At 30.6% G+C, this 15,884-nt stretch overlaps 1 protein-coding gene across 2 annotated transcripts in view; it reads left to right on the forward strand.

Annotated features, from left to right (window-relative positions):
* Positions 1-14,113, forward strand: part of LOC106884520 (phospholipid-transporting ATPase ABCA1) — a 287,667-nt gene extending 273,554 nt beyond the window's left edge. The window contains exons 48-49 of one of the 2 annotated variants that reach the window (XM_089355446.1): positions 1,638-1,752; positions 13,702-13,833. In XM_089355446.1, coding sequence (XP_089211572.1) covers positions 1,638-1,708 — 71 coding nt within the window. In that variant the 3' untranslated portion in view covers positions 1,709-1,752; positions 13,702-13,833. Of the gene's footprint in view, positions 1-1,637; positions 1,753-13,701 lie in introns of both variants that reach the window. The other variant, XM_052969717.2, reaches the window with a different exon arrangement.
* Positions 14,114-15,884: the final 1,771 nt, after the last annotated feature.

Raw genomic sequence — 15,884 nt, forward strand, 5'->3', positions numbered from 1 at the left:
CTTGCAAGAAGCAATGAAACTTTTAGAAAAAATAATAAGTAAATGAGTGGAAATTGAATTAGTGAGTGTGTTAATTAATAAGGCATTAAAGCAGAACGATTCTCCCCAGACACAAAAAAAAATGCTTCAACACGAATTCGCATAAGGAATTCTTGCAAACCAAATACAAAAACGAAGTAAAATATACAATATACAAACAAAATAAAAGCTGTGCAGCTCTGACATAAGACGTATGTATAAGTATTGCAATGGAAAATGTGCTGTAGGACTGGAAACAGAAAGTGCACAGAAGAAAAGGTTGAATAAAAGGTGTAAAAGCAAACCCTTTGTTGAAAGTATAGAAGGAGGTGAGAGACTGAGAGAAAGGTGACTGAACAAGTCAGTGGTCAAGTGAAAAAAAGGAATGGTCATAGATTGTATGGTAGTGAGAAGAGAGAGAAAAAAGTGGTAGAGGGCAGAGGAACAGAAAGCAACAGAGAGGTGAGTAAGTGAGAGAGAGAGGGTGAGAAAAGAGAAAGAAAGAGATATCACACAAAAAATTCCTGCAGATGCATAGAAAGACTTTTAATTATACGAAAAACTATTGAAGGAAAAACAGTTTGAAATTAAATATTTACAGAGCTATTCAGTTTTATATGCACCAAAATATGCACTTTATTTCCTGTTGCTTCAGTCTACTCAACTGTATGTGAATACCAGGCAAATGCTCTCTCTACCTCCTGCTGGCATATCCTTAATGTGTTGCTAGGAACATTGAAAAATAACTCAGTATTACAGCACATAATTTTAATCTTTTTCCTACCAGGTGCAATGTCATTTTTAGCAATAGAAATTTGGGTGTTTTCCATAATACTGAAAAGGATTTCTTCCATTTCACAATGTGTGTGTGTGTGTGGATGTAGATAGGTAGATAAATGCAGACATAAATATTAAATGTTAGAGTGACATTGGATGGTTCATCAGGAATTGATGGGTGAAAGGACTTCGCTAAGCCCTAATGTCTCTCTTGGTGTGGTTTCAACAGCTGGATCCCCTTCCTAATACCGACCACTTTACAGAGTGTACTAGATGTCATCATTGTCATCATGATTGTTATCATCATCATCATCAGCATCATCATCATCATCAGCATCATCATCATCATCAGCATCATCATCATCATCAGCATCATCATCATCAACATTTTCATTACTGCCAACACTATAATGATAATGTTGATGAAGATTATCTGGTTTCCCTCAAGGAAAGAAATGTTGTGTCTAATTCATTGTTATATTAACAACTGGTCAATATTTCCTGCTAAATACTTTCAAACATGTAGTCCATCTAAAGTCACTCCAAATATTGTATTTAACCAATTGTTTTTCAGTTTTATAAAAATTATGTTTTGTTTGTTCTTCTTGAATATAAATTTATTTGTTTATCTTTATTTGAAAGAAATATCAGTCTATAAGCTTCAAAATCAAATTATGAATTGTTAATATGGTTTTGTCTTGAATCTATAATCCAGTTTTCCTTGTTTTGTCAACTGTTTACATGGTTACTTCTTTGAAAAAAAATTTGGAAATATATATATATATTTATTTATATATGTATATATTATACATACATTGACTTGAAGTTTGCTTATCCTACAGCCAGCTCAAGGCTTGTTGGTGAGACCATCCCCCTCTCTAATTTGGCATGGTATGATGCATGTGATAGCTAGTATCTACCTTCACTTAACCCTATGTCCATACTATTGTCCTAGTCGTGAGTTTTTCAATATTTCTATTCCTTCCTTTTTGAAACTCTTTGAACATCCTGTTGTTTAATATCACCATACTGTAAACCTTTTTCATAATTTTGCAAATGATTTTTTTTTTCTTGCTGTTTTTCAAAGTAGAATACCATCCATTACATTTTACAAAGAACAGAGCTCTAATGAGAAATTAATAATTTGTTTCATATTTAAAGTTATAGATTGAGAGTAGCTTGGTAATTAAGATGTTGGGATTATTATGATCAGAAAGTTGTGGGTTCAGTTCTTGGATCAGGCAGTGCATTGTGTCTTGGAGCAAACACTTTATTTCCTGTTGCTTCAGTCTACTCAGCTGCATGTGAATACCAGGCAAATGCTCTCTCTACCTCCTGCTAGCATATCCTTAATGTGTTGCTAGATTCAGGGTGGGCAGGCCAAAAGGATGTCTGTATCTACTCATGACTACATAGGCACCTACAACAATTAATAAGAACATGGTATATGTTACTAAGTCATGCTTATTTGTGAATGATGGCTATACTACCACATCTTAATTATACTTGTGAAGTAGCATGAATAGTATAGTGCAGGGCTAAGTGCCTTTCAATATTTAGTTTCATCCCCCTCTGCTCTGATTTCAAGTTTCATTGAGATCAACATTGCTTTTAATCTTTCCAAGATCAATAAATACTGTGATTCAATCAACTATAGTCCACACTGCAAAATACTGGGGATTGCATTAGTGTAAGAAATTGTTATTATTTTTATCATGGAATCTATGCAGTACAGTGTTTAGTCACATCCGTTTATGTTTAGCTTTCAAATTCTACCATTATCGGCATTGCTTTTCATACCTCTGGAGTTGATAAAACTTACCAGATCCCTCTCCCAATATCTAGGTCTTATGCTTAATTTAATAATAATAATAATGGTTTCAAGTTTTGGCACAAGGCCAGAAATTTTGAGGGAGCTGGTAAGTCAATTAAATCATCCCCCAGTGCTCAACTAATTCTTCTTTTATCAACCCTGGATGAAAGGCAAAGTTGACCCCAGCAGAATTTGAACTCAGAATCTAAAGACAGATTTGAACTCAGAATCAAAAGAAATGCCACTAAGCATTTTGCCCAGCATATTAATAATTCTACCAGCTTACTGCCTTAGAAATGATGATGATGATGATAATAATAATAATAATAATAATAATAATAATTATTATTATTATTATTATTATTATTATCATTATTATTATTATTATTATTATTATTATTATCCTTTCTACTATAGGCACAAGACCTGAAATTTTAGGAGAGGGAATCAGTCAATTACATCGACCCCAGCGCGTAACTGGTACTTAATTTATTGATCTCAAAAGGATGAGCAGCAAAGTTGACCCCAGCAGAATTTGAACTCAGAACGTAGCGACGGGCGAGATACCACTAAGTATTTTGTCCAGTATGCTAACAATTCTACCAACTCACTGCCTTAATAATAATAATAATGATGACGATGATGATGCTTAGTGGTATTTTGCCTGTTGCTACATTCTGAGTTCAAGTTCTACCAAGGTCGACTTTGCCTTTCATCCTTTCGGGGTCAATAAATTAAGTACCAGTGAAACACTGGGATCAATGTAATCAACTAGTCCCCTCCCACCAAATTTCAGGCCTTGTGCCTTTAGTAGAAAGTATTATCATTATTATTATTATTTCTAAATTAGGCATAGATACTGGAAGAGGAGTTGTCATTTTTATCAACCCCCAACATGCTACTAATGTTTATTTCATCAACCCCAATGCTAACAATTGTAGAATTTGAAATCTAAACATAAAAGGATGTCATTAATCTCTGTACTATGCAGTTTCTTTCTATGATGCAAATAATAATTTCTCACTATATAACTAAACTTTAGATGTCCAAATCACAATGAAAATAATATATAATGAAAAAAAAATAATGTTTAAGCTGAGAAGCATCTATATAAGAAATGAACAAGGCATGATATTTTTAACTACTTTGAGTGAAAAAAAATAAATGTTTATGTAACTATTATGAACAAAGCAGGAAACTTAAGTATATAATAAAAAAAATGAAAATAGGGTTATATTTGATGTGAAAAATGCAGAAATATGTAACCCTTAAAAAAAATAGATAATAGCTGCATGCTGTTGGATAGTCATTATTTTTTCTTTTGTTTTCAATGAGCAAAAATTATCTTGAGTGGTTAATTATTAATTAAAATTTAAATATTTAAAATTCATAGAAGTAAATCAGTTTTATATTTTTATTTTGAAAGAACTGTGTACCTGATTCCATCTGGACCATTTTTTATGTTTTTCCTTCTTGACAACTGTATATCAGTTCTGTTATTTAAATACAATAATTATTGTAATCATGGTAAAGGCAGTGTTTTTGTAGAACCATTAGTGGCATTTCATCTGTCTATATGCTCTGAGTTCAAATTCCAACAAAGTCAACCTTGTCTTTCATTCTTTTGAGGTTGACTAAAATAAATACCAGTCAAATACTGAGGTTAATCTAATTAACTTTGACCTCCTCTCAAAAACTACTGGCTCTGTGCTGAAATTTGAAACTATTACTGTAATCATGGTAAATGTACTTGTATAATATTCATGAATAGGATGTCATCAGAAGACATTTTATTACCTTTTATTATCTCTATATTTCTTAACATGGTTCTTAGCTGATGTTGAATTTCTGACAGTTAATATTTTAGATGAGGATGTTGATTTATGACATGACTTAAATGTCATTTATTTAAAGATGTTGATGTTAATAGTCTGATTATATTGTGTAATTGGTGCATTCATATGCTCGTGTTAAATCACCCAAATATTTAGACTCCTGTGCATCTGTTAGACATTGGTACAATGAGAAGGGGGTGGCAAGAATTGATACCATAATGAAGCAGCTAATGAAACAGAGGGGACAGAAAGCAATTATTGTGAAAACTATTTCATCTCCTCCTTCTCCCGCATTGTCACAGTTATTCTGCAGTCAGATTGTAACTATTGACTGTATATATCTCATCTTCTCTATTGTTCATTTGTTTATTCTTTATTAATCACATTCTAATCATTATGTGTTTGTAATGAGTTTGTGTTTCTTATTTGTTTTTAGTGTATTTATTATACTATCTAGTTTATTTTTTCTGTAATATCTATATTTGCTTCTTCATATGTTGTTTATTGAGCTTGTTACATTGTTTCATACATTTTTTTCCTTTTTTTTTTTTTTGGTGGTGGGTATATCTTAGTTATAATTTCGTTTTGAAGTTATTTTTCACTAAACAACTTAATGATTTTATTTTGGAAATAAAATGAAAATTTTCTTGAAATTTGTCTGCTTGTCATCCCATAATTCAAGTAAGTATATCATTACTTTTGTGATTCAAAGAATTCCAGCTACAAAAATTAAGCTGATTACGAAGTTTAAAGTTGTGTTTAATATAAAGATAACAATTATCAGTCCGTGGGTCTTTTTGTTATATTTTTAACAATATTTTGTGACATTTTTCCTCTTTTCTTTCTTTAATTCTAATATGTGTTTATGTGCACACATGCTTGTGCCTTACATTGGTAAAGTTGTCCTATATTCTAATACAGTGACTAAAATAATAATTGCCTGTAGTTTTCAATATATTGATATTTTTGATATGACATTCAAATTCGAGGGTCTGACACCATTGATATTCTGCAGATTTGTAGCATTTTTTAATACTGTGAAATATCTAAGTGATGGAGGACCAAATCAGGAGTGTCATACAAATTGTCCTGTGGTATTTAGTCTTGTTGCTCAACATCTGATTTCAAATTCCACCCATCAACTTTGCTTTGACTTCTTTCCATTCATAAAATAAGGTATCTTTTCATCTGTTCATTCAGCAAAGCTTTAAATTTCAGATGAATTGTTGCTGACCATGAGAGTGCATGTCTTGTAGTTTGCCACTAGATTCAGAGGTTGCTTCTATCTGACTATGTTGCTGTTGTCATTAAAGTTATTATTAAATCATGTATTGCTATTTGGTGTTTTGTTTATGGAGTAATTGTTAAACTGTGTTGACTCAGAAAATTCAGTTTTATGAATCAGTTTACATTTGATAATCTACTTAGCATGTTTGCTAAGGCAGTCTTTCTTTTATGAAGGAGAGGGGAATTGGTCCCCTCCAATGGGGGTTTGTGAGGTTTGACAAAGTGGCAGGAAAATCACTATGTTTAATAAATTTAAAATTATGTTGTTTCTATTTAAATTTTTCATTCATTTATTTATTTAGATAGCCATACTTCCAAGAAATCAAATTCCTGTAGGTTTTAACGATTGAAATTAAAGATAATTTGTCAAGATAACTTGTTCTCTTTGATTTGCAAACAAGAAATCTGCATTTTACTTCTGCCTTTCATACAGGTTTTCTCTGAGCCATTACACATGTGATTCTAAACCTTAACTAGTCCTTATGGTCATGTAAAAGATCAGCTGACCTCACAACCTGTTGACAGTTCAAATACATTGAACTTGTCATGACAGTTTGTTTTCTTTGATCTGCTTACATGAAAACTATGCATTTCAGTTCCAGCCCCCCACAATCATCATACCATACATTTTCATTGTGGGTTTATAAATGATTCTATATTCTCATGTACTGATTCTATGTACTGAGAACTACATATATAACTGCCATAGAGCAGTCATAATTTGCAGCACATTAATCAGTAAAGTTTATATTTAATTTGACATTGAACTTGAACTTAGGTAAGCAATGATCTTCTACCCATTCTCTAATTGCATTTATTTAGGAATACAAATGTTTTATCCTTAGAGGTAATCTAATGGATAAGTTTCCAAAACAGAATTCTGTACAGAAGAATTTACACATCTAGCTAAGATAAAAAGAAAAGAGGAAATCCTGAGCCAAAAAAATAGTGTCCAAAATTATCAGAAATTATTGCAATGGTAGACGTGTTATTTTTTATGCTAGAACCCGTTAATGAATGATAATTGTTTCTTCAGAAGAACATTTGATAGGAAAGTTATTATGAACATCATGAATGTCATTAAAACCAATCCTACTAATGTCTGATTATTTTCTGAGCCAGCCAATGCCAAGAGCTGCTTATAAAAACTTGCTACTGGACTTGGAAGTTTGATGGTTGTCATGTGAAAAAATTCTTTAATAAATAATTGAGCTTCTTGATGAAATATATTTTTTTTTGTCATTAAAAAAAAAAATCTAGTAAATTTCTGATTGAGAAATTTGTGTTATATTTATCATATTTTGCTTACTTCTTCAATAAAGTCAATGCTTTCATCATGAACCTTTAAAGAGAACAGTACAACATGGAAAGAAACTGAGAAATTAGTAAACTGAATTATCAAGAAATTACATGTCATTTCCTTCTCCTCTAACTTTTTCAGAAGCGACAGAAATTGCAACCATTACCAGAAATATCTTCTTTGAACATCTAAAGAAAAGTGATAATTTTATGTACAAATACTTCCTGGGATTCCAGATAAAAGTACAATTGGATAGTGAATCCAATTATGTAATATTAAAGAAATTTTGGAAGAGTTAAGAAAAGAAATTGTTGATATGGAATGTATTTGAAAACATTTCACTCTTGTAAAATTTCAAACCTTTTGGAGTAAATTTGTATCTACTCAACAGCACTCAAATTGCTGAAAGAGGGCTATACAAATTCTGCTTCTTTTCATCTCAACATATTTGTGTTGGAAAAGACTTTTCTGCTTTAGCAAGAATAACAAAATACAGATGTCCCCAACAAGTGAAAGGTGTCATGTGACTTGCCTTGACAAATGTTCACTCTAAGATCAATTATTTCAAAGTTAATTGCCACATTGATATGGCTGTTCTATGTTACTCCTGTTTTAACCTCAGGCAGATCTACCGGCTGGTTATGGGTGCAGCCTGCACACTGTATATATTGCAAACCCCTACCATCCTCTAGCAGGTGACAAGATCGTGTGACTAACTCGGTTTCGAGCTAGTTTTGTTCATCCTCAGTCATGATCATCTGGCTACTTACATTATTATAGGTTTTATTTATGTGTACTATTATTTTCTGATAAATTACTTCCAACTTTTGAAACTTGTCCAAATTCATGGCAAAATAAATAAGTGAATAAAAATAAAATAGAAAAGAATCACATGGAGGTAAAATACTTTTGAATTTATTTGTAAAGAAGCTCGTAATTTTCACTAATGATTTGGCAGGGAGGCCTGATATTTGTCATGCTGAGAACTATTGGTAACTGTGTTAAGGTGTTTAAGCTCTTTTGATATTCCACAAATTGTCCAGTGTTTGCATAAAACCAAAGCATCTAGACTCGGATTGTTCACATATCTCATATGACTGATTGTTAAGACCATAATTTCATTGTGTTGTATACTGCAATTATAGTGTCACCTGACCATGAGGATTTCTGTTCACTTACTGTTAATTTGTATTTTAAATAGATGGTGTTTTTTAAGTTCCAAAATGTTTAACTGTGATTAAATTTATAGATATTTACAACTTGAGATTTCTTGATGATTGCTTTAAAGTTCAATTGTATGTATGTATATACATACTTACAGTTGAGTATTAAAGCAATCACCAAGTGCCAGAATGTGTATATTTACAGTTATTAGTACCTAATTTTATATTTAATTTTTCAATAAGCAATAACAATTGGTATACATTTATAACCAATATGAAGGTAAATGTTGTCATAAGCTCCTCAATGAAAATCAAACCATGCTTATACTATGTTAAGTTGTGCTCAGTGAATTCTCAATAAAACCTGTCGCATATTCACAAAGCAAATAAATACACACTATATGTAAAATACAGTTCAACATCGTAAGCAGAAGAAACACTATACTTAACAAGTCTACTATTAGCTTGCTACACTCAATACATTTCATCAGGAAACTTACATATAAAATAGCTTCCTGTCTTGGAGAATTGTGGGATTTACCTTTCATTTTATTAATGTTAGAAATTGCTAGGTAGATTTCTTTGTCTGTGAAACCCTGTAGCTTTGAAACAGTCATCTTTAATATCAATAAAGTTTATTTCAAAACTTACTCACTTTATCATATTTTCTCAACTTCTATTATGTCTTGGTTTATATACTAAATAGAGTGAAGAATATTTTCTTGAATCAAATTTTGAACTGTTTCATTATCTTCATTTGGGGAACCACTCTGGTGATTTCTTATATCACTCATTAAATAACATAATGGAAATTTGTTTTTGATTATGACAAATGTATTTCTTAGGTTTTGTGTCTCCAAATCTTGACTGTTATTATCTTATTGAGATATCACATTTGTCTCCTTTTATTTGTTGGTTATTGAAGAATTATATAAACATATGCATATTTAATTTGGTGTAAGTTCATGGTTTTAAAAAATCCATTGAAGTTTTTTTCAGTAGGAAATTACATATATTTTCACAAGGGAAATTATTGTAGGATTCAAATTAGAGAATTTGAACATTTTAAAGTTCTTAGCTAAATATAGGTTACATTTATCTGTCATCTCTTGAATGGAAGCTTGTACCATTTCAGTATCTGCTGATAGAACTCTCACACATGACCTCAATTCTGATGTGCCCCACAGCTAGTTGTACCACCCTCACTACTTTTGCTGCCTCTTCTATCTCCTAAGCAGATAATATTACTCTTCACTTCTTCCCAACCTTCCATTGTACACAGGCATCATTCATGCGCATCCAAGACACCACACATGAAAATTGCACTGTCCTCAAGAACACAGATTTCAAAACCCTCTTGAATGAGGATATGACAATCTTGTCTCTGTCAACAGCACAATAATACAATCATGGTTCGTATCAGGGAAATGTTCTCTAGCCTTGGACAATAATTGTGATCCTCAAAGCCTATACAGGTGGTAGGACTCAAAATTCCAGATGCTCTTTCTTGACATTCAAGTAAGAACCCTCCCCACTAATGGTATACAACAATATCTTGGACACTGCTGCTCCAAGACATAAACATTGTAGATCACATCTAAATGAAAAATATCTGATAATTAAAGACTGAGTCCACAGCATACTATGATCTCTGGCTCATAGACATACTGTCTCTCTCTTTATGTAAGTCTATCGCAGCCATGAGCAAACTGCGGCCTGCTGGATTTTCTGAATGACACACCTAATGAAAAATTACATTAAATTCTTTTTAGTTGTGCAGCCCACCTGATGATGATCCATATCTCATGCAGCCTGCTTCTTGGAAAAAGTTTCCCATGGTTTATTGCCACAATGTCTTAAACTCCTGGGAACTAGCTAGTGTTATACCACTTCTACCTAAACCCACCTAACATACTAATCACCCCCTCTTATCCCATATACTACGTACCCATTTCTTTCAGGTCATGCACTACTCATTATGCTTGATTGCTTCTCCCCAGAATCTCAAGACTATGGTAGATAGCACTTGTTTAAAGTACTGCACTAAGGGATTGAACTCAGAGCCACATGATTACAAAGTGAACTTTTTCACCACACGGCCATACCTTGCTACTGAACCTCATTTCAGAAACTGTACTATCAGTTTAAATATTAAACAAATTTCAGTTTCTATAGAAACTATATGTAAAAGTTAAAATTAGCTACAATAATTGTTTGCTTTGTTTTTTTGCTATTAGTTTAAAATTTGAGTCTTTGTTTATAAGTATAAGCAATATAAAATTTCAATTGAAAATAGGAATTTATTTTCCTCTTTGAACAGATGATCTAACATTTTTCAATATATCTTAAGGAAATACTGATAATCTTTCATAAATAAAATTGCACCAAAAAAATAAAACTCTAAACTGAGTTGAAATTAAATAAGATGTGCATTTTTACTGACAGCATCCACTATCAATTTTAATCCAAAAAATTCTTGAAAATTCCACTCTTTCTTCTTTATCGATTACCATAGATCTTAGATTAAAATGCTTCCAGGGAAATTCCAGCAGTGCCTGCCATACAATGTACAAACTATGAAATTCAGATCAAAATATGAAAACATATTCAAATTTATTTCACACTAATGGTAAAAGGAGTTTTGGTCTATATCCTAAGGGTAATGCGAGAACACTTCAACAGCTACAGCAAGGTTATTTTAATTCTAATTGTTGTCTTATCACCCATGGGGTAACTGAAGACTGACTATACACACCTTTATATAGTTAAATTTATCAACTGTGAGCATGAAACAACCCAATGAAGTGACAGAATATGTGAACTAGATATCAAAATTAGTGCAACCAAAATAGATCAAAACAACCATTCAGCCATTCTCTTAATATTCATCTCTCTCTCATTTACTCTCTCTCTTTCTCTCTCTCACACACATACACATACATTACAGCAGTATTTAATTTTTTTTTTTCAATAACAGATTTAAGTAATTATTTCTAAGTGTGGTGTATAATAATTTTTAAATAATTTAAATTTTATCAATTTCTTGATGTGAAAAACACAACAAAAAGCCACTAAGAAACTTAATTTCAGCAAAACTCACTTAAAAAACCCATGTTCTCTTATGATCCTTCAAAGGAGTCCCATTTCAGCTTCAGCCATTTGTATTTCTGATCATATTCATTCATGACCATAGTTGAGGATAAACACAAAAAAAACTGAATTGAAGACAGCAAATTTGGCTTTTTTTACCAACCCCTCCTCTTTTGAGAATCAAATGCTGAAGCTTGTGCATTACTGTGACTGCACCTGCAGTTCTAGCATTCCACAGTTAGGCTAAAATATATTGAAATATGTTTGCATATATAAAATCATATTTAATTTCCAAATATTTCTTTCATCACACTTTCTCTCAAATATAGACAAATGTTTGTTCTGTTTGCACATTTTTCTGCTTTCTACATTGTCAACTTGTGAATGGTGTAATTAAATATCATAGTCATCACAGTTATTGTCATAAAAAATTCACGGGCATTATGTATTTCAGTTGTTACAATTATCATTCATCTAATTTAAATATATTTGTAAATTTATTATTTGAATATAGAAACATATTTAACAAACTTAATTCTCAGAGTAACAGGATTGAATTTCTAGTGTATTGAAAATAATGAAATCCTTAAATTTTCATTATTAGAGCTACAAAACATTATGTGTATATATATATATATATATATATATATATATATAATTGATTTCATATATTATTCTTGGAAATATCTACTAAAATCATACTTTTTTAAACAGTTTAGCTCAATTTGATATATGTAAACATTTAAATACATTTTAATCACACAGCAGTAAAATAGTAATGTGAAAAGAATTGATTATATCTTGTTACATATCCATATTTTGTAACATTCCTTATACTTCTGTTATATGTCTATATTTTGTGTCATGCCTATACTCTTGTTACATGTCCACATCTTATAACATGCTTACACTTTTGTTATATTCCTATATTTTGTAACACACCTACTCTATTGTTACATGTCTATATTTTGTGTCATGCCTATACTCTTGTTACATGTCCATATCTTATAACATACTTACACTTCTGTTATATTCCTATATTTTGTAACACACCTACTCTATTGTTACATGTCTATATTTTGTAGCATTCCTTACACTTCTGTTATATGTCTATATTTTGTAACATGCCTATATTTTGTAACATGCCTACTTTCCTGTTATCTGTCTATATTTTGTAGCATGTCATTGTTATGTTTGTATTTTTGTTACATGTTCATACTTTTGTTGTTTATTTTTTTATATAAGTTATTATTGGAGTAATATACTTTTTTCTTAATTTGATATTAGCTTCATATGTGTTTCTACCCATTCTGGATAAGATTATGGAAATCCTGTGATGGGAATAAAGCTTCTCTGCATCCAATCTTAAGCAAAGGACTCATATATATATATATATATATATATATATATATATATATATATATATATATATAGAGAGAGAGAGAGAGAGAGAGAGAGAGAGAGAGAGAGAGAGAGACTTTCTGTATTCCCGAGCATCAAACTAATACATCCTTTTGTTGTTTACACCACCTGTCCTCGTCTGTTGTTTTTTTTTTCGTACATTCTCCCATATATATATATATATATATATATATATATATATATATATATACCAGTCATGATTATAGTGGATCTCTTTATGGTAAAGATGTCCACTTAAAACAAATAGCTGTGTTTGAGGAATTTAATAAGCCAGGACTGTTGCACAGTAGACATTACATGCAGCCTGAAATAAAGTCCTGTGTCAAAATCCAGTCAGTGGTGGTTAGGTTAAATTGTTAGTGACAAAAGAGGTAATTCTTGCCAACTGTCTTACCTCAGTTTATTGGCAAAATTGATGCATTCAGTATAGCAAACCTGACAAAATTCTGATCAATTTTATACTGCTGCTGTTGTTGCTATTGAATGTTGTAAGTCATTTCCATTCTCTGGAACTTTTTATCATTCACAGCTACATGAATAAATCCAGTTGAAACTTAAGTGCCTTGGCTATGGATGCAATGCAGTTTCAGTGAAAAAAAATATGAACTGTCAACCTTTCAAATAGTTATTTATACATCATGGGCTCTGCTTCTTTCATCTAATAAACCATTAAAAAAGATTATCAAATCATCCTTCAATACTGCAGTGTAGTTAAATACTAAAATTAAAATTGCCTCTAATTTTGTGAAATGTTTACTTCTTAAAAAAAAAAAAAGCCCCTGAAGATGGTAAAAGAAAAAAAAACCTATAGTCCAATAAGATAGGATAACTCCATGCAATTCCCTTATCTATTTGTATCTTGTTTCTCTAAATCCAAATTCATTTCATTTTGTTTTAATTTTTCTTTTGACCTTACATTTTATACATTCTACACAATTATATCCTATAAACAATTTTATATTTTCTTGGTCTCATTAATCTTTTATTTCATTATAGATTCAAGAGACACGAGAAATTCACTGCCAGTATCTAACAATTTCCTACAAGTTTGCAATGAGGATAATCTAAGCAGATGTAGCAGTACAGTTGAGTTGGTTCCTAATACACCAGAAACAAAAGCTTCCAAACAAAAATCAATGGAGGAGGGCCAGCTCTATGCTTACGAAAACACACTGCAATTAGATGACGAAGAGAGAAAAGATATCATGGTGTAATGAAGCCATGTTGAGAACAAACCTCTTTTGTTTCAAGCTTATGTGCATGGATGTACAAAAACGAAGATACATGCATGCAAAATTTTTGTCTCTGCTACAAAAGTGTATATTTACACAAGCATAAACTTTCATGTAAATATAATCGTATGTGTGAGTGTGCATATGTATAATATATATATATATATATATATATATATATATATATATATATATATATACATATGTGTATATATATATATATATATATATATATATATACATATGTGTATATATATATATATATATATATATATACATATGTGTATATATATATATATATATATATATATATATACATATGTGTATATATATATATATATATATATATATACATATGTGTATATATATATACACACACATATATACATATATATACATATCTGTATATATATAGACACACATATATGTATATATACATACACATATATACATATATGTATATATGTGTGTGTGTATGTATGTATATATATGTGTGTGTATATATATATATATATATGTTATATATGTGTGTATATATATATATGTATATATATATATGTGTGTATATATACATATGTATATATATACATATGTATATATACATATGTATATATACATATGTATATATATACATATGTATATATACATATGTATATATACACATGTATATGTGTATATATATATATATATATATATATATATATATATATATATATATATACATATATAGTTATGAGTGTGTGTGTATTTAAATGTATACATATATATATATATGTATGTATATATGTAGTGTACTGTTCATTTTCAGAGTTACTAATTCTTTATACGCAGTCTCTTATTAGCAAAAAAAAAAAAAAAAAAAACTCCAAGTTTCATAATCTTCAAATTATGGCTGAGCTGGGCCAGAACATCTTTTTTCCTAGAATTAAATTAAATTGCTCCAAATAAGAGACTGTATTTGATATATTATATTAAGCATATGTGTGTACATGTGTTATATGTATGTATGAAGATTGTTTGTTGTTAAGTTGGTTTTGGAACTACATAGTTTGGAATTTACATCCACTGCATGGGCAGTGTTGGATGGTGTTCTCTAGTATAGCATCAGATTGACCAATAAAACTTACGAGTGAAATTTGTTACACAGACACTGGAAGAAGCCCTTCATGTATGTATGTATATATATATATATATATATATATATGTGTGTGTGTGTGTGTGTGTGTGTGTGTGTGTGTGTGTATGTATGTATATGTCTATGAGAAATTATGATAAACACAAGTTTATATCATTTGTTCCTACTTACATTTTGCCATTGTGCAGTTGGATGTTTAACGATAATGGTAATTTCTACATTTGCTCCATATATCTTAACCAGTAGTACTACTAAGAACAGTAGTAGCCACCACCATTATATTAGAAGCAGACTGGATGATGATAATCTACATGGAGCTCTAAATTCAAGAGTAGCAGTCATACATCTTGTGCACACAAGATGTACTCTATGTGTGTGTGTGTGTGCACTCGGCAAAATATTATGCTCCTTATATTGATATATGAATGTCAATAGTAAACACAGTATCATTGTTCATACAAATTATACTTTTTTTTTTTTATGCAATGTTCTATAAAAGCATACCTGGGTTGTTCATTGTTCAGTAGATTAGGCTAAGGGAAACAGTACCTTCCTTAGAAATATAAGGTTGGTGGCAGAAAGAGCAGAAAAGCATCCTACTATGACAAATCTTCTCCAATCAAGCCCAGTCTAATCATGCAAGCATTGAGAAGTAGACATTTAAACAACAACAACAGTGGTGGTGGTGGTGGTAATATATATGTGTGTGAGTGTATATATATATATATATGTATATATATTCACACACATACATACACTTATGTGTGAGTGTATATATGTATGTGTGTTTGTGTGTCTTTAGTGATAGAAAC

Source organism: Octopus bimaculoides, chromosome 7 (genome assembly GCF_046866305.1).
Source record: "Octopus bimaculoides isolate indiv1 chromosome 7, ASM4686630v1, whole genome shotgun sequence".
NCBI classification, from domain to species: domain Eukaryota; kingdom Metazoa; phylum Mollusca; class Cephalopoda; order Octopoda; family Octopodidae; genus Octopus; species Octopus bimaculoides.